Source organism: Doryrhamphus excisus, chromosome 21, assembly GCF_030265055.1.
Source record: "Doryrhamphus excisus isolate RoL2022-K1 chromosome 21, RoL_Dexc_1.0, whole genome shotgun sequence".
In the NCBI taxonomy this organism is placed as follows: Eukaryota; Metazoa; Chordata; class Actinopteri; order Syngnathiformes; family Syngnathidae; genus Doryrhamphus; species Doryrhamphus excisus.
This window is the reverse complement of record NC_080486.1, coordinates 14,400,846-14,428,353: the sequence shown is the minus strand read 5'-3', so window position 1 is coordinate 14,428,353 and position 27,508 is coordinate 14,400,846. Positions and strand designations below refer to the sequence as shown.

The window sequence follows — 27,508 nt, the reverse complement described above, 5'->3', positions numbered from 1 at the left end:
CAGACCCTCATTAGCATAGATATATTAATATTATTATTATTTTTACATTATTAGACCATCAGTGATCATGCGCTCATGTCAGCATTGTTTTCTGAAAAGCCTAAAAAAGAAGCAACATGAAAATCTGTTGGTGGTCAATGACTTCATATTGAAGCATTTTATTCATCTGGATATTGTTGGCATAAATCATCTGTGTAAACAGTAATAACAAGAGCATCTAATAATAATAATAACAATAATACTGCCAAGGCGTGGCTTACAGTATGTGCTGTACACTTCCACAAGCATGCAAATTCTACATTCTGGATGAAAATCACTCCATGGCTTTTTTCATTCTTCTACGTGAAACGTATTGCGATGCTGCTCATACTTCATACAAGCAGATGATTGTCTCCTTTTGTTCCATGGCTTCTCTTCCCTTTTCAAACAACTACTGGCCTCACGCGCTACATTTCACACACGCCAACACATTTGTTCTTCTTCGCGCTTCGTATCTTTATCCATGTTCCATCTCCGACAGTCTTCATGTCTTCTCATAATGTCTTTATGCATATTCCGTCTTCATATCTTCTCATAATGTCTTTATGCATATTCCGTCTTCCAACGTCTTCATATCTTCTACTGTCCGCTATCTCGACAGAATGGTATTTCCTGGCTTGATGCCTTCTGTGCGGTATCGACGCCGATGGCTATTAAAATGCAGAATTTCTAGATATAAATAATCACTACACGAGTGCAACCAGCAGAGGCGCTGTTAAAGATGGAGTTGCAAAGTGAAGAAGAAGGTGACATCCTTATTCTGCTGAACACCACAGCGGCACGGAAGCAGGAGTTGAGAACATTCTTCCATGCAATCCGTGGGTGAAACTGCTAGTTACGACAATGGTGCGATATGAAAAGGTCTCTTTGGACATAATAAAGCCTGCCAAGCAAGGATGAGGCCTGAGCGGATGCCAAAAGAACACCTGGAATGATCCCTGAAAACTCCCACCTTTGGCAAAGTTCGGTCACCACCGTCTTCCAGCTGATGACCAGGGAGACTTCCTTGTTCCCTTGCTACTAGCTTTCATGCTAGGTCCTCTAATCACCCCAATAGCGCATGAAAAGAAATGTTACTGCCTTCTTATGGTGTGGTGAGGATGGAAGGCCATCCATCATCACTGCCGGCATGGCAGGTGTCAGACAGAAATATCAAATAGAGCAATAAAGCTTTACAACGTATGACTGAAGCTTAGCACGACACGCACAAATACCACGGCTGCTACGACTATCATCTGATAAGAACCGCTTTCATCATCGTCATCATCTAGCAGCTTCTCTTGGAGCTCAATCAACAAGCGAGCTACCCTCCAACATCTCCTCGTCTTCGTCTCGACCCACCTACGACTGGACTAATGCTCTTCCTACTCCTCTACTCGCTCCCAAATACTCCTAGCCATACTTTTCTACTGGCACACTCACACGCTCTTTGGTCAGGAAAAGCAGATGCCTGCTGTACCACCAGCAATCTCTGTACATGTATGTACTACTCCAAATGTATGTAGTACTTTGGAGTGTGCATATGACGCCTGAGAAAAACAAGTCCAAGAAGCTTAAGTGCTTGCTGCTGCCCTTTAGCAATCATAATACTCAACGACGCTCATAATACTTCATCTACTCAACGACGCTCATAATACTTCATCTACTCAACGACGCTCATAATACTTCATCTACTCTACGGCGCACATAATACTTCATCTACTCAACGACGCTCATAATACTTCATCTACTCTACGGCGCACATAATACTTCATCTACTCTACGGCGCTCATAATACTTCATCTACTCTACGGCGCACATAATACTTCATCTACTCTACGGCGCTCATAATACTTCATCTACTCTACGGCGCTCATAATACTTCATCTACTCTACGGCGCTCATAATACTTCATCTACTCTACGGCGCTCATAATACTTCATCTACTCTCAACGCTCATAATACTCAGTGTACGCTTATAGTAATAATACTGTAGGTAGTCATGTACATTGCTAATACTCATAGTAATAATACTGTAGGTAGTCATGTACATTGCTAATACTCATAGTAATAATACTGGGTGCAGTAAAGTGTAGCAGTAATGGTGTACTGTAAGTAGTGAAGTGTAGTAGTGGTAACGTTAGTAGTTTTCCAGCAAGGTGATTGTCATGTCAGGACTGTGCATGAATGAAAGAGTGATGGAGGTGAAGACAGAAGAAGGGTCGATGAGCGACACAACAAGTAGTATTTACAGCTGCACCGCAAGCAGAACCAGGATGAAGCACTGGACGCCTTTCAGAGGGGACATCTGAGCGCTCCCTGAGGAGCCGACGGAAGACATCTTGGTCTCGGAGGCGAGAAGAGCAGAGGCGGGAATGTGGGAGACGAGCGTTGGACTGGCAAAATTGATCAGAGAATCAATCTTCTCTGCCTCCTTACTGCACGCTTCCATCTGGACAAGACAAAACAAAACACAAGAGGAGACACATTATACATAACACCTTCTTCTATAGAAGTACACATTCCATACACGTACATAACACCTTCTTCTATAGAAGTACACATTCCATACAAGTACATAACACCTTCTTCTATAGAAGTACACATTACATACACGTACATAACACCTTCTTCTATAGAAGTACACATTCCATACAAGTACATAACACCTTCTTCTATAGAAGTACACATTCCATACAAGTACATAACACCTTCTTCTATAGAAGTACACATTCCATACAAGTACATAACACCTTCTTCTATAGAAGTACACATTCCATACAAGTACATAACACCTTCTTCTATAGAAGTACACATTCCATACAAGTACATAACACCTTCTTCTATAGAAGTACACATTCCATACAAGTACATAACACCTTCTTCTATAGAAGTACACATTCCATACAAGTACATAACACCTTCTTCTATAGAAGTACACATTCCATACAAGTACATAAAACTGTCTTCTATAGAAGTACACATTCCATACAAGTACATAACACCTTCTTCTATAGAAGTACACATTCCATACAAGTACATAACACCTTCTTCTATAGAAGTACACATTCCATACAAGTACATAAAACCGTCTTCTATATATGTCTTCTTCCTCTTTGGGCTTTTCCCTCCAGGGGTGGCCACAGCAAACCAACCTCCTCCATCCAAGCCTGTCTTCTACATCCATCTCACTCATGTCCTCCTTCACCTCATCCATAAAGCTCCTCTTTGGTCTTCCTGTACGCCTCCTACCTGGCAGCATCCTTCTACCAATATATTGACTATCACTCACACACACACACACACACACACACACACACACACACACATGCAATATGGCAACCCCACCAACAAAAGCCAAGTGTTTGTGTCACCTGCAGGGGTGTGGGCTGATGATCCACGGGTGCGATGAGGACCACCAGCTGGCGGTCCATGCTGAGGTAGCCAAAGACGTCACACTGCGGCACCGACACGTGCAGACGCAGGATGCGAAGGACGTCGTGGACCGTCACTGGCTGCTCCTTATTTAGCTGTCAACAAGCGACCGGGTCATCAGCAACTTGTACAGGAAGCGGAAGAGGTGACGGTAATAGAAGATTCATGAAGATGCATCCCGCCCACTTCCTGCTCAAGCACTACTACATGCAACAAAAGCTTAGGTCACCAAGGCAGTGTTTGGCGCCTCGCGCCTCTACAACGGGGATAACATGGCCACCGGCGCCTCCTCCCGCATCTTCTACAACATCTGCACGAGACAGGTTTCATCCCAAACCACTGGGCTTTTCTTTCACACTTGCAATGATGACATCCATGTCTTCTCTTCAAGCACCGGTGTTAAAGGGGACCTATGGTGCTTTTTCCACTCTCTGACCTGGAAATCTAGTTACAGTGTTGTACTGTATGTACTGTACTGTACTGTACTGTACTGTTCTATTCTATTCTATTCTATTCTATTCTATTCTATTCTATTCTATTCTACCACAGCGTAGTGGGCGTGCCTCAGGCGGGCCGTGGGTGTCTGTCAGCTGTAAAAGCAGCTTGTGCGCTTCAGTAGTAAATGTTGCTGTGCTGAATAGCACAACGTTAGCAAGCCAGATCCCGCTAGCATTCCCAGACCCTGAATGAATGAATGCAGGCTAACCTTGGAGAAGGTGTTGACCTGGTCTTTGTTCCACAAGACCTGCAGAAGGCTGGCACAGATTGGACAGCAGGCTCCTGGAAAACACACGCATGGCTGGCCGTATGAGCACATCAAACTGTATTACTACATCAAATATACCACATGAAATATGCAAATACATGAAATGAAATATGCAAGTGAAAAGCATGAAATATGAGCATATATATTCGTCAGGATTCTGTAGCAATGTCAAACGTCTGACCGCATCCAACCTCGGCACAGACGACGCACCGCAACAGCTCTGGTTTGTGCGCTTTAATGATCCTCACCACGTTCAAAGACCCAAAGCCTTCAGGAGCTCCGAAAATGTCATGAAGGACACATTTGGATGTTTGATCAGCTGGTGACCAGCCTGGTTGAACTGAGATGACCGGGACTTTTTGTCTGTTTGGTACCTTTTTGATGTTGTACTTCCAACCTGGCGCCAATCCAGCAGCAGCACACAATGCAAACACCCGTCAGGAATATGGAAGGGCATGGCATGCAGATCAGGTTGGGATCCATCCGGGTGTGCTACGACTCACCTGGAGGCGTGACGGGCCGGCAGCCAGGAGGTGACAGTCGGGGGCAGGAAATGAGAGCGCAGGCAGAGTCGCTGGCCATGTCGGACATGGCCCCCGCGGCCTGGCAGTGGCCCTCGTAGTCCACGCCCACACCGTCAGAGTAGGCGTCACACGGCGTGTTGTAGGTCTCACCATTGTGGCCGCAAACCTGCTGACGCGTCCTGCAGGCATCCTAAGGACAGCAAGCTCAAATCTAAAACACGGACTTTCTGACAAGGTGGAAGAACCTCTGACACCTGTCACTCAAACACTCTCCTCCACTCACACCTTCCTCACCGCAACACTGGAGACCTGAACAAGACTAAAGTAGAGGACAAGACCACCAACGATCGTAGACCTACACTAGACTAAAGTAGAGGACAAGACCACCAACAATCGTAGACCTACACTAGACTAAAGTAGAGGACAAGACCACCAACGATCGTAGACCTACACTAGACTAAAGTAGAGGACAAGACCACCAACAATCGTAGACCTACACTAGACTAAACTAGAGGACAAGACCACCAACAATCGTAGACCTACACTAGACTAAAGTAGAGGACAAGACCACCAACGATCGTAGACCTACACTAGACTAAACTAGAGGACAAGACCACCAACGATCGTAGACCTACACTAGACTAAAGTAGAGGACAAGACCACCAACGATCGTAGACCTACACGAGACTAAACTAGAGGACAAGACCACCAACGATCGTAGACCTACACTAGACTAAAGTAGAGGACAAGACCACCAACGATCGTAGACCTACACTAGACTAAAGTAGAGGACAAGACCACCAACGATCGTAGACCTACACTAGACTAAACTAGAGGACAAGACCACCAACAATCGTAGACCTACACTAGACTAAAGTAGAGGACAAGACCACCAACGATCGTAGACCTACACTAGACTAAACTAGAGGACAAGACCACCAACGATCGTAGACCTACACTAGACTAAAGTAGAGGACAAGACCACCAACGATCGTAGACCTACACGAGACTAAACTAGAGGACAAGACCACCAACGATCGTAGACCTACACTAGACTAAAGTAGAGGACAAGACCACCAACGATCGTAGACCTACACTAGACTAAAGTAGAGGACAAGACCACCAACGATCGTAGACCTACACTAGACTAAAGTAGAGGACAAGACCACCAACAATCGTAGACCTACACTAGACTAAACTAGAGGACAAGACCACCAACGATCGTAGACCTACACTAGACTAAAGTAGAGGACAAGACCACCAACGATCGTAGACCTACACTAGACTAAAGTAGAGGACAAGACCACCAACAATCGTAGACCTACACGAGACTAAAGTAGAGGACAAGACCACCAACAATCGTAGACCTACACGAGACTAAACTAGAGGACAAGACCACCAACAATCGTAGAACCTACACTAGACTAAACTAGAGGACAAGACCACCAACGATCGTAGAACCTACACTAGACTAAACTAGAGGACAAGACCACCAACGATCGTAGACCTACACTAGACTAAACTAGAGGACAAGACCACCAACGATCGTAGACCTACACTAGACTAAAGTAGAGGACAAGACCACCAACGATCGTAGACCTACACTAGACTAAAGTAGAGGACAAGACCACCAACAATCGTAGACCTACACGAGACTAAAGTAGAGGACAAGACCACCAACAATCGTAGACCTACACGAGACTAAACTAGAGGACAAGACCACCAACGATCGTAGAACCTACACTAGACTAAACTAGAGGACAAGACCACCAACGATCGTAGACCTACACTAGACTAAACTAGAGGACAAGACCACCAACGATCGTAGACCTACACGAGACTAAAGTAGAGGACAAGACCACCAACGATCGTAGACCTACACTAGACTAAAGTAGAGGACAAGACCACCAACGATCGTAGACCTACACTAGACTAAAGTAGAGGACAAGACCACCAACGATCGTAGACCTACACTAGACTAAAGTAGAGGACAAGACCACCAACGATCGTAGACCTACACTAGACTAAAGTAGAGGACAAGACCACCAACGATCGTAGACCTACACGAGAGCGGAATGGCAGAGCGGAGCAGTGTTGGCTGACCTGACAGTGTCCCATGTAAGCCAGGCTTTTTCCAGCCTGCTGGAGCTGGCACAGACTGGCATGAATGAGACCATCGGTGTCACAGACCGGATCCACGTGGTTCTTATCACAGGCCAGCTGTCGTCCCAGGCATTCGTACTGCAGGCAGTCTGAGGAGTCACTGAGGCACACCCGATACTTGGGAATGCACCTGGGAAGACAGGAGATTGCATGGCCATCATTCCATCGTCTCGGCATGGGTGTACTGGCCCTAGCCCTAGCCCTAACGCTAGCCCTAACGCTAGCCCTAGCCCTAACGCTAGCCCTAGCCCTAACGCTAGCCCTAACGCTAGCCCTAGCCCTAACGCTAGCCCTAACGCTAGCCCTAGCCCTAACGCTAGCCCTAACGCTAGCCCTAACGCTAGCCCTAGCCCTAACGCTAGCCCTAACGCTAGCCCTAGCCCTAACGCTAGCCCTAACGCTAGCCCTAGCCCTAACGCTAGCCCTAACCCATATGGCAAAACACATACTTCATATTGATTTCCTTGTGGCGGAGCCACCACAACAGAGGGATTTGAATTTCTTTTTCGATGCGACCTGCTCATCCTCACCACTTTATGATGGCACTGTTGTTGCAACTTTGGCCAGTAGATGGCGTCCTAACTCTGCATTGTCACACACTTCACCTTGTTGCCAATTTTTTGGGGGGGGAGTGTATTATGCATTTTGAAGCACAAGTCATGATGTGATCAGGTGCAAGTTACATATACTCACCACAAGAGGGTGCTACTCAGCAACCTCACTAATGTGAGTGATGGAATAAACACAGCATCATCTATTTGATGAAAGAATGTACTTTTAAAGGTAATCCAGGTGTTTTACTCACTTTTTTTTAATCACACTTGATTATGCAAATGATATGCAAATTAGACACTGATGCTGAGCAGTACTAGCCAAGCTCTTGTGCCATCAGATGTGAACTGCTTCCTTTCCATGATTTTATCCTTAGCAGCGGGCCACCACTCAAAGCTACAGTAGCTGGTCGGCAGACGAGTGGGAAACGACAAGAAACGCTGCTTTACATCTCACAGCAGGCGTCCAAATCATCACTTTAGCTTTGCTCCACCCACCTCTGGTTTCTCTGGCAGGGCTTGCTGGCACAGGGGTTGGTGAGACGACACTGGCCAAAAGCAAACTGGTGGTCCTTGAAGCCCACACAGCGAGCCACACAAGCACTTGGATACGTGCGGCCGTTGGAGGCGCACACTGGGATGAAGTGGTCTGGACAGTTACATGGAAGACCTGGGGGGGGGGGGGGGCAACAAGAATTGCTTTAAAGCGGTGCTTCTCAATTATTTTCTGTCATGCCCCCCCAAGGGACAGAAATGTTTCAGTGCCCCCCCGATGTGAAATGCTAGAGGAAGTGCTAATATTTACTCATGTATCTGCACTGTAAAGCCTGGACTTAAAAATGACAGCAGGAAAATGAGGAGGTCAGGTATGAAAACACAAAAGCATACGCACCACTAAAATGTTGGCGCTCTTCCTCGGAGCTTCCAATGCCGACACATTCTCTGTGAGTGCAGACGCTTTCACCCCCAAAGCAGAAGCAGCTGTCACAGTCCAGTCTGAAAGACGTCCCGTGATCTGGACACACCACGCACATTCATTCCCCAGGACTGCTACATACTGTAGGTACGTACACAGCCTTAATATACAGAAATAATCATCATAATAATAATAAGTCATCGTACGTTTGTGGGACAACCACGACACAGAAACAACAATGGAGGCACAGACATGCCGTGTTCTTATCCTATTGTACTTTTCCTGATTGCTTATTCCATCCATCTGGATCCATGGGCATTGCTGTCAGCGCCTTGTTCCATAGAACAACGGCATGAAGGGAGTGAGGCAGCCAGGCAGGCCCAGCCAAAGTCCAGGCAGCTCGGCTCTTGCGAGTTACGTGCTCGGAAGAGCCTATGTGACGTGATTGGTCACGCAGACCTCCTTTCAGCACAACTTACTCTTCTTCTGTCCACCTACAATGCAGGGCTTGCTGATGTCCACGCACGGCATCTCCACACAGTTCTCCAGACGCCCACTGGCACCACAAGTGCAGACCTCATAGCACCCGGCCGGGCCGGTGCGCGTTGGCACCTGTATCCGAGCATCCTGCTGCACCAAGAAGTCGGAGGCCTCGCCCAATTTGCAGCCTGGAAGATCATCAGAGGTCGCACATAGACAGCTTGTGCAGAACGTGCACATGATGAACTTGTGGATCTACCTGGCACGCAGACAAAGGCTTGACAGTTGAGCTCATCCAGGCAGCCCTTCCTGTTGACCTGGCACACGTGGCTACTGGGGCAAGGGTTGGGGTTGCACGGATGGCTGACTTCTTCAGCAATGCTGTTGCCCAGGGAACTGGGGGCTGACAAAAAGGTGATGTCACTCGTAATTACAGCCACGGCCGTCAGGAGACAGATGCTGAAGGTACTAGAAGTGGACTGGGTCAATGCTTTTGTTGTACCACTCACCGAGGTATCTGTGAAGGGGGATGCAGCGTTCGGGGTCATCGACGGGTGACAGCAGCTCACATATCCTCTCAGGTGTTTGTCCCTCATGGAAACGTTTTCTGTCCCCACACTGGCTCAGGATTTCCACGCAATCCGACCTGAAGCCAACAACAGATACGAACACAAACACCTTGACCGTGCACAACAACGCATCATTTCTTGTTTAGTGCTATTACTTTGGTTTCCTGTTAGGTGTAATGTGCTGCGTCATTACGTATGGCGGCACATTGATGCCAGGATTAACCAGCATAAAGACCACTCTCCTCGCGCTCACAATGTCTGATTTTGCCGTCTTCTTCGCGCATGTAACTCAATGCTCGCTTGCGGTACCTGAAAAAGCTAAAAGGAACTTTAGTTAACGCGTTAACTTTCACAGTCCTCACATACATATATATAAGTATATATATATATATAGATATACACACACACACACATGTAGTACATACCAGCTAGCAATGAATGAACGCGAATGCTCAGGGAGCCGTCGAGGAAAAGAACAAAGCAAAATCAGACATTGTGAGCGCAAGGAGAGACCAGTTTGTCATTATTATTATTATGGTACAGTCCCATTATAGAGTACAGTCATAGAGCAAAACATAACACTGTACACTCATTGCTAACGTCTACTGTCTATATGGTCAAGGTACATGACCAGTCTACTGTGCACGTCTACTGTCTATACAGTCAATGCACATGACCAATTATACACGTCTACTGTCTATACGGTCAATGCACATGACCAATTATACACGTCTACTGTCTATACGGTCACGTTATGTACATGACCAATTATACACGTCTACTGTCTATACGGTCACGGTATGTACATGACCAATTATACACGTCTACTGTCTATACGGTCACGGTATGTACATGACCAATTATACACGTCTACTGTCTATACGGTCACGTTATGTACATGACCAATTATACACGTCTACTGTCTATACGGTCACGGTATGTACATGACCAATTATACACGTCTACTGTCTATACGGTCACGGTATGTACATGACCAATTATACACGTCTACTGTCTATACGGTCACGGTATGTACATGACCAATTATACACGTCTACTGTCTATACGGTCACGTTATGTACATGACCAATTATACACGTCTACTGTCTATACGGTCACGGTATGTACATGACCAATTATACACGTCTACTGTCTATACGGTCACGTTATGTACATGACCAATTATACACGTCTACTGTCTATACGGTCACGTTATGTACATGACCAATTATACACGTCTACTGTCTATACGGTCACGGTATGTACATGACCAATTATACACGTCTACTGTCTATACGGTCACGTTATGTACATGACCAATTATACACGTCTACTGTCTATACGGTCACGTTATGTACATGACCAATTATACACGTCTACTGTCTATACGGTCACGGTATGTACATGACCAATTATACACGTCTACTGTCTATACGGTCACGGTATGTACATGACCAATTATACACGTCTACTGTCTATACGGTCACGGTATGTACATGACCAATTATACACGTCTACTGTCTATACGGTCACGTTATGTACATGACCAATTATACACGTCTACTGTCTATACGGTCACGGTATGTACATGACCAATTATACACGTCTACTGTCTATACGGTCACGGTATGTACATGACCAATTATACACGTCTACTGTCTATACGGTCACGTTATGTACATGACCAATTATACACGTCTACTGTCTATACGGTCACGTTATGTACATGACCAATTATACACGTCTACTGTCTATACGGTCACGGTATGTACATGACCAATTATACACGTCTACTGTCTATACAGTCAATGTACATGACCAATTATACACGTCTACTGTCTATACGGTCACGTTATGTACATGACCAATTATACACGTCTACTGTCTATACGGTCACGTTATGTACATGACCAATTATACACGTCTACTGTCTATACGGTCACGTTATGTACATGACCAATTATACACGTCTACTGTCTATACAGTCACGTTATGTACATGACCAATTATACACGTCTACTGTCTATACAGTCACGGTATGCACATGACCAATTATACACGTCTACTGTCTATACGGTCACGGTATGTACATGACCAATTATACACGTCTACTGTCTATACGGTCACGGTATGTACATGACCAATTATACACGTCTACTGTCTATACGGTCACGTTATGTACATGACCAATTATACACGTCTACTGTCTATACGGTCACGTTATGTACATGACCAATTATACACGTCTACTGTCTATACGGTCACGGTATGTACATGACCAATTATACACGTCTACTGTCTATACGGTCACGTTATGTACATGACCAATTATACACGTCTACTGTCTATACGGTCACGGTATGTACATGACCAATTATACACGTCTACTGTCTATACGGTCACGGTATGTACATGACCAATTATACACGTCTACTGTCTATACAGTCACGTTATGTACATGACCAATTATACACGTCTACTGTCTATACGGTCACGGTATGTACATGACCAATTATACACGTCTACTGTCTATACAGTCAATGTACATGACCAATTATACACGTCTACTGTCTATACGGTCACGTTATGTACATGACCAATTATACACGTCTACTGTCTATACGGTCACGTTATGTACATGACCAATTATACACGTCTACTGTCTATACGGTCACGTTATGTACATGACCAATCGTACACGTCACGTTATGTACATGACCAATCGTACACGTCTACTGTCTATACGGTCACGTTATGTACATGACCAATTATACACGTCTACTGTCTATACGGTCACGTTATGTACATGACCAATTATACACGTCTACTGTCTATACGGTCACGTTATGTACATGACCAATCGTACACGTCTACTGTCTATACGGTCACGTTATGTACATGACCAATTATACACGTCTACTGTCTATACGGTCACGGTATGTACATGACCAATTATACACGTCTACTGTCTATACGGTCACGTTATGTACATGACCAATTATACACGTCTACTGTCTATACGGTCACGGTATGTACATGACCAATTATACACGTCTACTGTCTATACAGTCACGGTATGTACATGACCAATTATACACGTCTACTGTCTATACGGTCACGTTATGTACATGACCAATTATACACGTCTACTGTCTATACGGTCACGTTATGTACATGACCAATTATACACGTCTACTGTCTATACGGTCACGTTATGTACATGACCAATCGTACACGTCTACTGTCTATACGGTCACGTTATGTACATGACCAATTATACACGTCTACTGTCTATACGGTCACGGTATGTACATGACCAATTATACACGTCTACTGTCTATACGGTCACGTTATGTACATGACCAATTATACACGTCTACTGTCTATACGGTCACGGTATGTACATGACCAATTATACACGTCTACTGTCTATACGGTCACGTTATGTACATGACCAATTATACACGTCTACTGTCTATACAGTCACGGTATGTACATGACCAATTATACACGTCTACTGTCTATACGGTCACGTTATGTACATGACCAATTATACACGTCTACTGTCTATACGGTCACGGTATGTACATGACCAATTATACACGTCTACTGTCTATACGGTCACGTTATGTACATGACCAATTATACACGTCTACTGTCTATACAGTCACGTTATGTACATGACCAATTATACACGTCTACTGTCTATACAGTCACGTTATGTACATGACCAATTATACACGTCTACTGTCTATACGGTCACGTTATGTACATGACCAATTATACACGTCTACTGTCTATACGGTCACGGTATGTACATGACCAATCGTACACGTCTACTGTCTATACGGTCACGGTATGTACATGACCAATTATACACGTCTACTGTCTATACGGTCACGTTATGTACATGACCAATTATACACGTCTACTGTCTATACAGTCACGTTATGTACATGACCAATTATACACGTCTACTGTCTATACAGTCACGTTATGTACATGACCAATTATACACGTCTACTGTCTATACGGTCACGTTATGTACATGACCAATTATACACGTCTACTGTCTATACGGTCACGTTATGTACATGACCAATTATACACGTCTACTGTCTATACGGTCACGGTATGTACATGACCAATCGTACACGTCTACTGTCTATACAGTCACATCATCATCATCATCATCATCCTTACTTGCATATGAGGCTCCCCCTGGACTTGCTGTGGCAGGGTTTGATCTGCAGAGAGCAAGCGACGGCCTTCCACGTGTCCGGCAGACACTTCCTGATGTCCAGCACAGGAATGTTCATAAAAGGCATCTTGATTGTTCCGTTGGACCACAGCTTGATGTCATTCATCGCCCCCTGGTCGGACTGCATGTTGCAGCTGCGAAACAACTCCGTGGGCCTGTGGGTGGAGATGACAGGCACCGTACGTTGGTTGGTGGGGAAGCTTTGGGATTTTCTCAAATGGAAGTCACGCTTGTCTCATCGTTTGGCTGGTCCTGCTGCTTATAGTCAGGTGCCACTGATGGATTCAATGTTTGCTATGTGAACATTGGCGTGGACACCAACCAACTTCTTCCCCCATCCCAAGAACATGTTAGCTTCATTGGCCACTCCAAACTGTCCATAGGTATGAATGTGGGTGGGAATGGTCGTTTGTCTATATGTGCCCTGGGATTGGCTGGCCACCGGTCCAGCTGGGATAGGCTCCAGCATAGCCGCCACCCGAGTGAGGATAAGCGCTATAGAATGGATGGATGTTAGCTGATTCAGCCTGTGAGTGCTATCGTGTACTTGGGTAAATAAATACCACCTATAGCGCTTATGTCACTTTCATTGAATCAAGAAAAGCAGTGCCTCTCAATTCCCCCCCAGGGAACAGCCCCCCTGATTTGAAATAGTATTGAGAGAGTGCAGTGTGACTTGACGTGTGCAAAGGTCCAGCATGAATGAAGACATCTGACCACGAGGGAGGTACGAGTGAGGATGCTGGAGGCACGAGCATCCATGCATGGTGAGCATCAAACAGGACGCTGCATGAAGACCGGAGTCAAACCTGTTGTTGAAGTTGGTGCAGTAGCTGAGGTCCTTGCAGCCCAGCTGGCAGGGTTCTCTGACGTCAGCCAGGCAGGTGACCAGCTCGGCCTCCCTTGGGTTGTACTCGCACAGCTGATCAAAGTCTTGCCACGTCTGGCTGCCCCAGTTGGTGCTAATCTCCTGACACATGTCCCTGAAAGAGCAGAGCTCACAGCTTCAGCGCATAAAACTTCACATCCTGTGGAAAATGATCAAGTGTGCATTCATCTTGCCTGAGAAGACAGGCCTGAACAACACAGTTATGCCGTCTGGATAGAAGATAAAGACTTTCACATTCAGTTTTACACCGAATGTGGGCTGCTTCAGATCACGTTGCAGGGTACCCATCACCACTGGAAATGGGTCCAGCAGGAACATTGGTGACTAGGCATCAGAAGATGAGGGGACTTACAACAATGCTTGTATAAGTATGGAAGCGTTGGCGACAGGCGTCACGGTTGAGGACGCATATGCATGGAAGAATACGTGACATGTGATCGTGTCATTCCTCCTCCGTGGCTCCATGTCTCCGTGGTGGCATGCTCCACTTTCATATACGTATGCTGTCATATATAGCCTTTTGGCTGTGCTGGGATTCCGTCGCTCACACGGTCATACAAATCATTTAGAAAAAGTTCCAAGTGTGTTTAGTTGCCATTTGATATATATTGATATCAATTGATATCAAAGCTGGTATCAAATGCAGTTGAGCGCCTTGGATGAAGTCCAGTCAGGTCATGCACATTTTTATTATTTCATTTTCTATTGTCTTTCTAGTCTACTCTTCAATGTTTGCGTCAACGCTTTGCAAATCCTCTGTGGCTGCAGACAGAACTTTTAGCTAGCTAGTAACAAATAGCGAGTAAATGTTCTCACTCATACTGGATAGATGCTCTAGTCAACATCTGTCCAGTTTCTATGCGCTAAGGCTTATCCAAACATGTCATGTACTAGTAGAAAACCAGACATGAGCCTTCATGATCACGCTCATCCCAAGCCGCCACTTTGCCTGGAAAATGCTCAACCACACAGCAAACGCTACGCGAACGACCAAAATGAGCTAGACGGAGAGATGTTCATGTGACGGCTAAGGCGTGGAAGGCCAGGTAAGGTGTGGAGGCCCCAAGTGCAGTGCGCAAGTCAACCGGGGCTCGAGCACCAACAACGCAAACCCGACTCATTCACTGCAAACACATGAAGCACCGTCACAAGAACGCAGAGGAAAACTGTTGGCAATTTCTATCAAATGAGGACATTTTTTCTATTGAAAAGCTATCCAGCCCAACCCTGAATTTTGGGATTGTTGCACCCCTCCATTATCCATATTTGATTGATATTATGGTATGGTGACAGTCATATGGCGGTTGCAGCTATCTTAACGCCTGCATGGCTAACGCTAATGATGCAAACTTTGGTTTGAATCCCCGCTGTGACACATATTTACTGTCATTATTACTTTCTTTTTACGTACTGGCTCTCAGTGTATGGGAACAACATTCGGGCTGGCAGAAGACATCAAAACAACAACAAACGTGTTTCGCATTCCCTTGTGTCCTCACTACAGGAGGTCCTCCACGGGCCTCCCAGTGCTCGCACCTCACTGAGCCATTTGGCACACCATATGTTGGTAGCCTGCTGCGTAACAATGGCTGACAAGGGCACTGATTGACATCTAGCACCTAGCATCACCATGCTGCACCACCGCACGTCAGATGTTAGAGGGAGTGCCTCATCAGCATGCTACAGGTTACAGGGAGTGCATTCAGGCATGTCTCCTCATCCCCGTGCTAGAAGTTATAGGGAGTGCATTCAGGCATGTCTCCTCATCAGCGTGCTAGAAGTTATAGGGAGTGTATACAAGCATGTCTCCTCATCCCCGTGCTAGAAGTTATAGGGAGTGTATACAAGCATGTCTCCTCATCCCCGTGCTAGAAGTTATAGGGAGTGTATACAAGCATGTCTCCTCATCCCCGTGCTAGAAGTTATAGGGAGTGTATACAAGCATGTCTCCTCATCAGCGTGCTAGAAGTTATAGGGAGTGCATTCAGGCATGTCTCCTCATCCCCGTGCTAGAAGTTATAGGGAGTGTATACAAGCATGTCTCCTCATTAGCGTGCTAGAAGTTATAGGGAGTGCATACAAGCATGTCTCCTCATCTCCGTGCTAGAAGTTATAGGGAGTGTATACAAGCATGTCTCCTCATCAGCGTGCTAGAAGTTATAGGGAGTGTATACAAGCATGTCTCCTCATCAGCGTGCTAGAAGTTATAGGGAGTGTATACAGGCATGTCTCCTCATCCCCGTGCTAGAAGTTATAGGGAGTGTATACAAGCATGTCTCCTCATCTCTGTGCTAGAAGTTATAGGGAGTGCATTCAGGCATGTCTCCTCATCCCCGTGCTAGAAGTTATAGGGAGTGCATTCAGGCATGTCTCCTCATCCCCGTGCTAGAAGTTATAGGGAGTGTATACAAGCATGTCTCCTCATCCCCGTGCTAGAAGTTATAGGGAGTGTATACAAGCATGTTTCCTCATCAGCGTGCTAGAAGTTATAGGGAGTGTATACAAGCATGTCTCCTCATCAGCGTGCTAGAAGTTATAGGGAGTGCATACAAGCATGTCTCCTCATCAGCGTGCTAGAAGTTATAGGGAGTGCATTCAGGCATGTCTCCTCAGCATGGCAGATGTTATAGGGAGTGCATGCAGGCATGTTTCCTCAGCATGGCAGATGTTGTAGGGAGTGCATACAGGCATGTTAAGTAGAAGTCTGCGTCCGCCATCGCTTGGACACGTGGCACGGTGGTTTAGAAGATACAGTACATGTACTACATAAACGTATGTCCATATGCATGGCGTCGTACCTGCAAAGTGATGTGTTGGCCTTTGAGCAGCAGTGTAGTTTGGCACAGTCCATTTTGGCGGGATGGGGGACTTCTTTCTCAGTGGGGGATGGGGGATGGGCGCTGCCCAGAAAGCACTGCCACATGGGGTCTTGGGGGAGAGGCTGGGAGCCACACTCATCAATCAAAGCCTCCATGATCTCGTGCTCTGTGCTTAACGTACGAAGGATTCGCCGGCAAGCCACCTGGCAGTGGGTGGCGTCTGCTCGGTCACAGCAGTAGAGACCTGCAGGTTTGTGGAAGAAGAACATACCTTACATCAGCCACTCTTCAACAGCCCAACCTGCCCATAAACCATAAACACAGCATGGGAGGAGTGAGCACGTGCACACATATCTACACATAAGCAAGCATGTCAAGATGTATGATGAAAAGTAGCGCACGGTGCCGAGTGGTTAGCATGCTGGCTGCACCGTCAGGACATCTGCATCTGGGACATCTGTGCGGAATGTGGATGTTCTCCTGTTGGTGTGTGTGTGTGTGTTTTCTCCGGGTACTCCGGCTCCTCACACACACACACACAAAACATTCATGTTGGGCTAATTCAGTGCTTCCCAAATCGTTTATGTAGCGCTCCCCTTTTGGAGATGAAATTATTTTCAGCCCCCCGCCCCACATACACTTTTTCAATATATACAAAAATGAACATAACTCCAATAACCACTGCAGTGGTCACTTCATCGCAGCTGAAAATATACCCTGGTCGCTTTCCACCAAGAATAAAGAAAAAAATCAACTTTTTTTCTGCTGTACACCTCTAGAAAGCAGAAGTGTTCAATACCCCGCTGCAAATCATGATGATGATGATGATGATGATGCCCAAGTTTGTGTGACAGACAAGGATGACTGTGACAAGTGGCTCAGACATTTTGATTAGCTTGTTGATTGAATGATTGCTTGATTAGTTAATAATGAAAAGTGCTCATTGCAGCATGGGGTGGAAATAGGATGTAACACAAGAAGACTTGGTAGGAACTTACTGGCTATGCGTGTGTGACGATGGGGTGGAAATAGGATGTAACACAAGAAGACTTGGTAGGAACTTACTGGCTATGCGTGTGTGACGATGGGGTGGAAATAGGATGTAACACAAGAAGACCGTGGTAGGAACTTACTGGCTATGCGTGTGTGACGATGGGGTGGAAATAGGATGTAACACAAGAAGACTTGGTAGGAACTTACTGGCTATGCGTGTGTGACGATGGGGTGGAAATAGGATGTAACACAAGAAGACGTGGTAGGAACTTACTGGCTATGCGTGTGTGACGATGGGGTGGAAATAGGATGTAACACAAGAAGACCGTGGTAGGAACTTACTGGCTATGCGTGTGTGACGATGGGGTGGAAATAGGATGCGACACAAGAAGACCGTGGTAGGAACTTACTGTCTATGGGGCTGCGTATCGGGTAGGACTTGGTGAAATTGCTGACACAGCCGAGCAGCTGAGGACTGTGGCTCTGACAGTACTCTGTGACGGCGTTGATCTGGGAGACAGTGGGGGTGGAGTCGGTCCTGAAGATGGCCTGACAGTACTCCCTGCAGGTGGTGTGACGCCCTGCGTAGCTGCAGCAGGTGGAGCCCACTAGAGGACCAAACACAAATATTTAGACTCGGAGGTCTGGGGTCCGGGTTTCAGGGGTTGGGTAAACATAAGTAGCTCTTCCACATAACCTGAGCAATCACAAATCATCTCAATTCATCATGTACACATGTGTAACAACATCCAGTTAATGTGCTTCATGCATAGGACTCATCCTCACTCATCCTCACTCATCCATCACCCGTCCATCACTCATCCATCAGCCGTCCATCACTCATCCATGCATTTCAACTCACTTTCATTTTTGGTGATGCAGCTGTACAGAGGATTCTGCAACAAGAACAAAAGTCACACCATTACATCATTGCAGAAAACAAAAACACTTCTTTGTCCCTTATTCTGTCTCCTACCATCTCATGCACCCCATAAACCTAGACCACCACGCCATCACAGGAAGTGGTGGTTCTATGATTTCCACGTTAAAGGAATTGTGGACGGAATGACATGGAATGTCGTGGCAGAATCCCGCCCCAAACAGTAACCTGCCCTCTCCCGCACTACACGTGTCAAAAAACCTTGGAAGGACCCCACTTAGGCAGCGAGAAAAGAAGGCAGCAGCATCAGCCTAGTTTAGCAGAGCATGCTAGCACTGCTGTGTGTTTACACCGTGTTGTCTTTTATGGCTCTAATGCAAGCGAGTTGTCTTTGACCAATATTTCCATACGTTAGATGATCAACAAAAGAAGGGGGGGCGTGGGGGGGCATGTTTTTACACCACTATGTATTTCACCGTTTTCTGGATCCAGTCATTCTCCATCAATGTGTGTTGTGTTGATGTGTGCAGCTGTCTGGGGAGATCCAACGGATTTCTTCAGGAAAATGACTTTCTATGTTTTGAAGAATGAAAAGGGAGGTAGAGGTACCACTGTACTTCAAGTATGATGTGACTTTACCTCTGTGACTTTTTTGCATACTTTAGTGAGATCATTTCTGGATGATGCCTGTGGGGAGGAACATGGAATGAAAAGTCTAGAATAAATGAGTTATGCTTAATGTGCGATGACTTCCTACCTGTCTACATTCCCTGCGGCACTCCGAGGAGATGGCTAGCTCACAGCAGCCCAGCCCCACCCAGCTGTCCACCTTCCTGGACACTCCTGAGCACGCAAACACAGCAACTCAGCACCCGGCGGACATGAGCCATGTCATCATGTCATCATATCACCATGTCATCATGTCATCATGTCACCATGTGATCATGTCACCATGTCATCATGTCATCATGTCATCATGTCACCATGTGATCATGTCACCATGTCATCATGTCACCATGTCATCATGTCATCATATCACCATGTCATCATGTCACCATGTCATCATGTCACCATGTCATCATGTCACCATGTCATCATGTCATCATGTCATCATATCACCATGTCATCATGTCACCATGTCACCATGTCACCATGTCATCATGTCACCATGTCACCATGTCATCATGTCACCATGTCATCATGTCATCATGTCATCATGTCATCATGTCATCATGTCATCATGTCATCATGTCACCATGTGATCATGTCACCATGTCATCATGTCATCATGTCACCATGTCATCATGTCACCATGTCATCATGTCACCATGTGATCATGTCACCATGTGATCATGTGATCATGTCACCATGTCATCATGTCATGTCACCATGTCATCATGTCACCATGTCACCATGTCATCATGTCATCATATCACCATGTCATCATGTCACCATGTCACCATGTCATCATGTCACCATGTCACCATGTGATCATGTCACCATGTCATCATGTCACCATGTCATCATGTCATCATGTCACCATGTCATCATGTCACCATGTCACCATGTGATCATGTCACCATGTCATCATGTCATCATGTCACCATGTCACCATGTCATCATGTCACCATGTGATCATGTCACCATGTCATCATGTCACCATGTCATCATGTGATCATGTCACCATGTCATGTCATCATGTCATCATGTCATCATGTCATCATGTCACCATGTCATGTCATCATGTCATCATGTCATCATGTCATCATGTCACCATGTCATCATGTCACCATGTCACCATGTCACCATGTCATCATGTCATGTCACCATGTCATCATGTCACCATGTCATCATGTCATCATGTCATCATGTCATCATGTCATCATGTCATCATGTCACCATGTCACCATGTCATCATGTCATGTCATCATGTCATGTCATCATGTCACCATGTCATCATGTCACCATGTCACCATGTCATCATGACATGTTAGGTGACACCTGCTCCCGTTCCAGCGTTTTGCCTGGCAATGGTCTGGCTAGCTGATCCTGGGTCATCTATTCCCACCTCCGTGTCATACGTCTGTCTTTGCCTACTCTTCATTCAAGACTATTTTCAAATATCCATTTCCAGTCTATTTTCAAGACTGTACTTTTGCCACTGTGCCTCTGTCTCTGTTCCAGAGACTAAATGTTCCTCAAACGGTTTGTGACTTTGTCAGCCTGACTACGGTGTCGTGTACCTTGCATGGATGATGGGCGAGACCGTATCGACCTGCTCTAGACTAAACCTTTCACAGACAAAGTCAGAATCTTCAATATTCAACACGACAAGCTTTTCTTACCTGGCAGAGTGGAGTTGATGCAAACCCACAAGTCATTCTGTGGGAAATGAAAAGATATCAATCATGTTCCACTTCCAGCAATTACCTGACTGCTGTATTGATTTGATTTATTGATTTGTAATGCTGGTGGGGCATTTTAAAGACTATATCAAGTTTGCAGTTTGCAGCTTATTTTCTACTTGATGCCGACTAGATGCCATCTCCATCCCTGATGCCCTTTTAGTGCGTTGGGAATTCCCATATACTCTGGGATTGGACTCACCATGGACTCGGGACAGTAACTGGGCAACCTCTGCAGAAGATGCTTCAAACGAGACTCGCTCTTTATGGTGGCCAGCTGCAGAAAAGACACACATTCATATTTACTTCCTCTTTTCTCGCTGCCATTGCCTCCGTCTCCTCCGTTTGGGCGCCAAGGGACGGACCGGAAGCACGTACGCATGGAAGTTCGTGTAAAGCATTTCTTTCCATGCTTTTCCACGGCGACCTTTCCCCTGCTTCTCTGGCATCTTCCTGTGTTACTGCTTCAATTCTATGGGGTTTCCCACCTTCATCAAATTGCTGCCATTTGCAACGTCGTTGGCCCCATGGCGGCTCATTTGGCATTCCTGGTGAAGCCATGAAACCCCATCAATCCTTTATCTTGTTGTGAAGCAGGCCCCTCCCTCCCTGGGCACAGGATTCTTTGCTGGGGGAGAAGTGTGTGTGTGTGTGTATACCTGGTTTTCTTTGCTGGGGGAGAAGTGTGTGTGTGTGTGTATACCTGGTTTTCTTTGCTGGGGGAGAAGTGTGTGTGTGTGTGTATACCTGGTTTTCTTTGCTGGGGGAGAAGTGTGTGTGTATACCTGGTTTTCTTTGCTGGGGGAGAAGTGTGTGTGTGTAGCTGGTTTTCTTTGCTGGGGGAGAAGTGTGTGTGTGTATACCTGGTTTTCTTTGCTGGGGGAGAAGTGTGTGTGTGTGTGTATACCTGGTTTTCTTTGCTGGGGGAGAAGTGTGTGTGTGTAGCTGATTTTCTTTGCTGTGGGAGAAGTGTGTGTGTATAGCTGATTTTCTTTGCTGGGGGAGAAGTGTGTGTGTGTATAGCTGATTTTCTTTGCTGGGGGAGAAGTGTGTGTGTGTAGCTGGTTTTCTTTGCTGGGGGAGAAGTGTGTGTGTATAGCTGATTTTCTTTGCTGGGGGAGAAGTGTGTGTGTATACCTGGTCACAAGCTTCTTTGCAGGGGGAGAACTGGGCAGCATGGTGGCAGCAGGAGGGATCTGCAAGCAGACGGAGCACTTAGCGTCTACATACAAAACATTGTGCTTCGTGTGACTGAAATGAAGTAAATATATACGGATGGAGGTACGGATGGAGGGACAGCTAGAGGCACGGATGGAGGCACGGATGGAGGCACGGATGGAGGGACGGACGGAGGGACGGATGAGTGGCCAGTGGGCCATGAAAGAATGGGGAGTCGGTGCAAAGCAGCAGGCCAAGAGGCCAATCCAAAGGCGGCACTAATGAGCCAGAACATTTGAGCAGTTTAGGGCGACCGTAGCCTGGACACGTCTAATGAGCAGAAATACTTTTGTGCTACGTGGTGGATGAATGATACTGAATGATACTTGATACTCGATGATAGTTTCCACAGCGTGTCTACTACAAAGGCTTCATTGGATCTCCTAAGTGAGGTTGCTTCTGAAATGACGGCTTGTTGAGAGAATAGAAGTGACACAAATATTTGAGGGCAGGGAATGCGTGATGGTTCCGTCACGTAGAATTAGGAGGCCGGCGGCCGGCTGCTAATGAGCACCGGGCTCATTGTTGTGCAGAAGAACAAGCGACAGTGTTCCATTCATCGCACACTCGAGGCTGAGCTCACCCCGCGATGCTGCCCGGCGGCCCGCCTGCAACGCACCAACACACCGAGACATGCTGCATATTCATCAGGTCCGAATATGACGCCGTATGCTCTGCTTCCTCTGCTGAGTGATGATGACCTTCTCCACACAGCACCAACTTGCCATCTTCTGCCATCTGGGATGAGCACCTTCAAAGAGGCCACCACGATGATATTAAATACTTTGTATTACGGAGTAGATCCACCCACTCATAGCCGTTTTCTACCAACAATGTACTAAGGTTGGCCCATATATTTTATGTTGCGGTATCGCGATAAGAAAATGACATACCGGTAGAAACGCAAACAATAGATGATACGTACGATGAATGCAATACGGTCACGGTGAGGAGAAGGAACGTTGGTGTGGGCAAGTAAGTAAGTACTTAGTAGTAGTACCTCTAAGCACAGAATATTCCCCTCCCACCTAAACAGGTTGGCTTGGCCAGAAACCCTGGCCAACGTTGGTTGCACCCAGACATACGTACACACGCACGCACACACACACACACACACACACACACACACCAACAGTATGCCAGGACTTCCTGCATTCTTCAGATACGCTGCAGACTCTCAGGGGGAAATGTTGACGGAAGGACGTCTGTGGTCACTTCCTGTGACTCGGAGCATAAGAGATGACCATAAACAACGCCACGGTGTGGAAAAGGAAGAAAGGCCCCATGGAAGACCACGTAATCCAAGACTGGTAGACCAATAATGTCCCTCGCTACGTGTTGGTTCAACATGGCTTCCCCACACTCTCCTGCCTTTTCAAGAACGTCCCACTGAAGAAATGATGGCTGACTATTAAGACTTGTATGTCGTTTTCTGGCCACTGGGCGTCGGTAATGTTACATGACCTTACATGACCTTCACACGGCATGTCCAACACCACGTAGTTCTCCTCCCATTCTGTGTGGAGGTGGTAAACTTTGGGGTTCTTATTATGTCCTTCTTCACGCTCTGGATGAAAGCCTTTGTGTTTAGAATGGAGGCTGGTTTGCTCGTTTCAAGCTAGCTCAGTAGCTTGCTATGCTAGCGGCAGGAGTCTCTGTGTCCCTGCAGTGATCCCTTTACCTGTGCTTTACAGTTGAGCAATGTGATGCAAAGGTGACTATAGGGGTGTTATTTCATGTCTACAGGGCTCTAATCATGGTCAAAGCTCTATTACATCCAACTACCAAAATATTCCACTGATAAATAAGAATTCCCCTATGGAACCCTAGAACCATAAACGAGGGACACGTACTGTCGCAGGTTACTTTGCTGCCAATTAACTCTTCAAAAACAGAAATGCCCACCACAGATAACTTTCTCCGTGGTTGCGTTTTCATCGAGAGCTGGGTCTGGATCTCCATCTTAGTTCGGTTTCGATCCTCCATCAATCACTGTAACTGTCCACCGCTGCAGACGGGTGGAAAATACCACCACCACAGTGCAGCCCCCAACAGCCATTGAAAGGAAGGGCACACTGAGGATAACGATGACCGCTTCCTCCTCTAGCGTAGCATGCATTGGATCGGGGCAAGGGAAGCTCCGGCTCGCGAGGCTCTCGGACACCTTCTTTTTTCCAAGGACAAGGTTGCAGACATGTTGTCATGCATCCATGTTCGACCACAATGCTAGCTGTCCTTTTTCCAAACCCTGACTGCTACTGGCTAATCAGCTAGCCTACCCGGGTCATGGAGAGGTCAAGAAGTAAACGTCCCTCCTGGAATCAAATGGAAGATGGCACTACTAGCACGCGGTATTTCACGTGTTCGCTTCAGGATGCCAACCATCTTATTCAAAACGTTCTTGTTGGTCACATGAAGATGCGTTCCATGTTCAAAATAGGATAGGGAAATACATGTTCCACTACGTGCCTTTTCACGGCTCTCTTAGCCAAAAAGCTCCCCCCGCCCTGATTTGGATGCATGCTAGCCGTCGCTGGAAGCATACGCTTCATGGTGGAGCCGGTCCTCGGCTACGTGTTGCTGTGAGTACGCCGACGCTGGTCAAGAGAAAACACCGAGCACAAAGCTCCACTCCAACGCTGGCAAGACTATCGTTTGCTGGGCTGGAGCTCACGCTTGATCATAGCGGAAAGGAGGCCTATCCTCCCCCACTCCTTCCCTCCTTCCCTCCTTCCCTCCTTCCCTCAGCCTTTGAGGAGTCAAATTGTTTCCAGATGCCTCCCCTCACCAGGCCAGGCCACATGGAAGACGTGACAGAGAACAAGTTTCACCAGGAAGCTAACCTTTGCTTCACGTTCTACTGCCGCTGCTTCATCCTTTCTTAGCCGCCATCAAAACAACTCAAACGTTCTTGAGGGTTCCAAAAAACAAGAACAAGCTGTGGTTCCACTTTGGACACCCGGGCCGTGACGCCTTGTGTGGAGTCTTGCCACATTGTGCAACCCAAATGCAGATCTACCACGTCCACGTTTCAGGAAAAGCCGCATCCTGAACCCATGTGGACTCCAGCAGGCTCATGCAGACCACATTTGAAGACCAAGAAGGAAAACACGTCTTTCTGTTCCACACTCGCTTAGCACATCAACATCCATGGAGGATTATACGGCGACTCCACTCTCATGGACGTCTGTGCCCTATCAGCATGTTTCCTGTGACATGTAGGCCCAGCTATGCTAAGCACTAGGACATTCTTCTGTCCTTATTCCCATTCCCATTCCCATTCCCATATGGAATATCACAGCAACCACCACGCTTCACATGCTAGCAGATGTCCACCTATGCTGCCATGCTTCTTGCTTGCTTCCAAAACGTTTGCCTTCATGTGGTGTGGACACCTCCACAACACCACTGTGGTAGGCTCCATCACTTCAACTTTACCTGGACAGGCTGTGGCCCATCAACCAATAGAAGAAGAAGAACATTGGATGAGGTCGCTTCATTGATTGATCCTCCCACACCGCAGGTTGATTTGGAGAGAAACTACCCATATGTGGATGGATGAGAGGATGGATGGGAGGATGGATGGATGCGAGGAGGATGGATGGATGCCAGGAGGATGGATGGATAGATTCTTGTGTTGTGCGCCAAGCCATCTCCAGCCACAGTAGATGACATCCTATGAAAAACAAAGAAAGACTTCCCGACCAAAAGAGGAGAAGTTGTTCGTCCAAGTTGTTTGTCAAGGGCATTCCCTTCGCAGCAGAAGAATAAAAAGGCGAGGTAAGAATCCACTTCCCTCCGCTAAAAGTCTTCCCTGCTGTCTTCCAATGAGCGACACTTTATGAAAGGCTTCCGTTATTCCCACTTTCAGCGCAACACATTTGGAACTAGTCTATTAACAAGGACGATGAAGTTGGCGTCTTTAGACGGCTGGCTGGCAGCATGCAGACTTCGGGGGCCTTGACAGTGAAGTTCGCTGGTGGAAAGTCCACACGGGACGCCGGATGGCACCAAAGTGGCAAAGTAGGAACATAAAGCTTTTTCTCCAGCCACTCGAGCTTTTAGTGGGAGCAGCCGAGTCACCACTGATTTAGCAGTAATGACAACAATGCTGTGAAACGAACATATTCGCCGTGATATAACTAGAAATACAACTAACTAACTAACTAACTAACTAACTAACTAAGAAATAGAACTTACCCTGAGCACGCAGCGGCGGCGAGACAAAGTTTATGGCGAAGAGAAAAGCGACGATCTGCAAACACACGGACATCTTCTGAAAGTTCTAAAGTGCATCGTGGACGAGAAGACATGAAGACATGAAGACCGAAGACAGAAAAGACGTCCCAACTACAGACATGGCCCATCAACGTCTCTCTGCTCGCGTCCTCCTGTGCACATGCGCACACAAGCCGGACGGGCCACTCCAACAGAACCCCACAAAGATTGTTTACGCACAAGAAGACTCCAAACGTTTTCCAGGGGAAAATAAAAGGACGTTTCTGCCTCCGTGATATCGATACAGCAGCGGTTCCCAAACTTAGTCACGTGACCCCGAGCCATGCAAAACATCAACCTTATTATGTTGATGAAATATTGGGGATCAATCACGTCCCTGCGG

At 46.5% G+C, this 27,508-nt stretch overlaps 1 protein-coding gene across 1 annotated transcript; it reads right to left on the bottom strand.

The window, feature by feature from the left end:
* Positions 1-127: 127 nt before the first annotated feature.
* On the bottom strand, positions 128-27,296 carry reck (reversion-inducing-cysteine-rich protein with kazal motifs). Its single transcript, XM_058060096.1, has 21 exons — positions 27,088-27,296; positions 22,807-22,865; positions 21,872-21,946; positions 21,610-21,646; positions 20,022-20,107; positions 19,904-19,951; positions 19,247-19,280; positions 18,795-18,992; positions 17,371-17,635; positions 14,493-14,666; positions 13,626-13,838; positions 9,363-9,499; positions 9,113-9,256; positions 8,853-9,041; positions 8,350-8,472; positions 7,956-8,127; positions 6,847-7,036; positions 4,723-4,933; positions 4,160-4,233; positions 3,393-3,548; positions 128-2,470 (listed from the first exon to the last, which is right to left on the bottom strand). The coding sequence occupies exons 1-21, from the start codon at positions 27,158-27,160 to the stop codon at positions 2,267-2,269; spliced, it is 2,862 nt and encodes a 953-aa protein (XP_057916079.1). The 5' UTR covers positions 27,161-27,296; the 3' UTR covers positions 128-2,266.
* Positions 27,297-27,508: the final 212 nt, after the last annotated feature.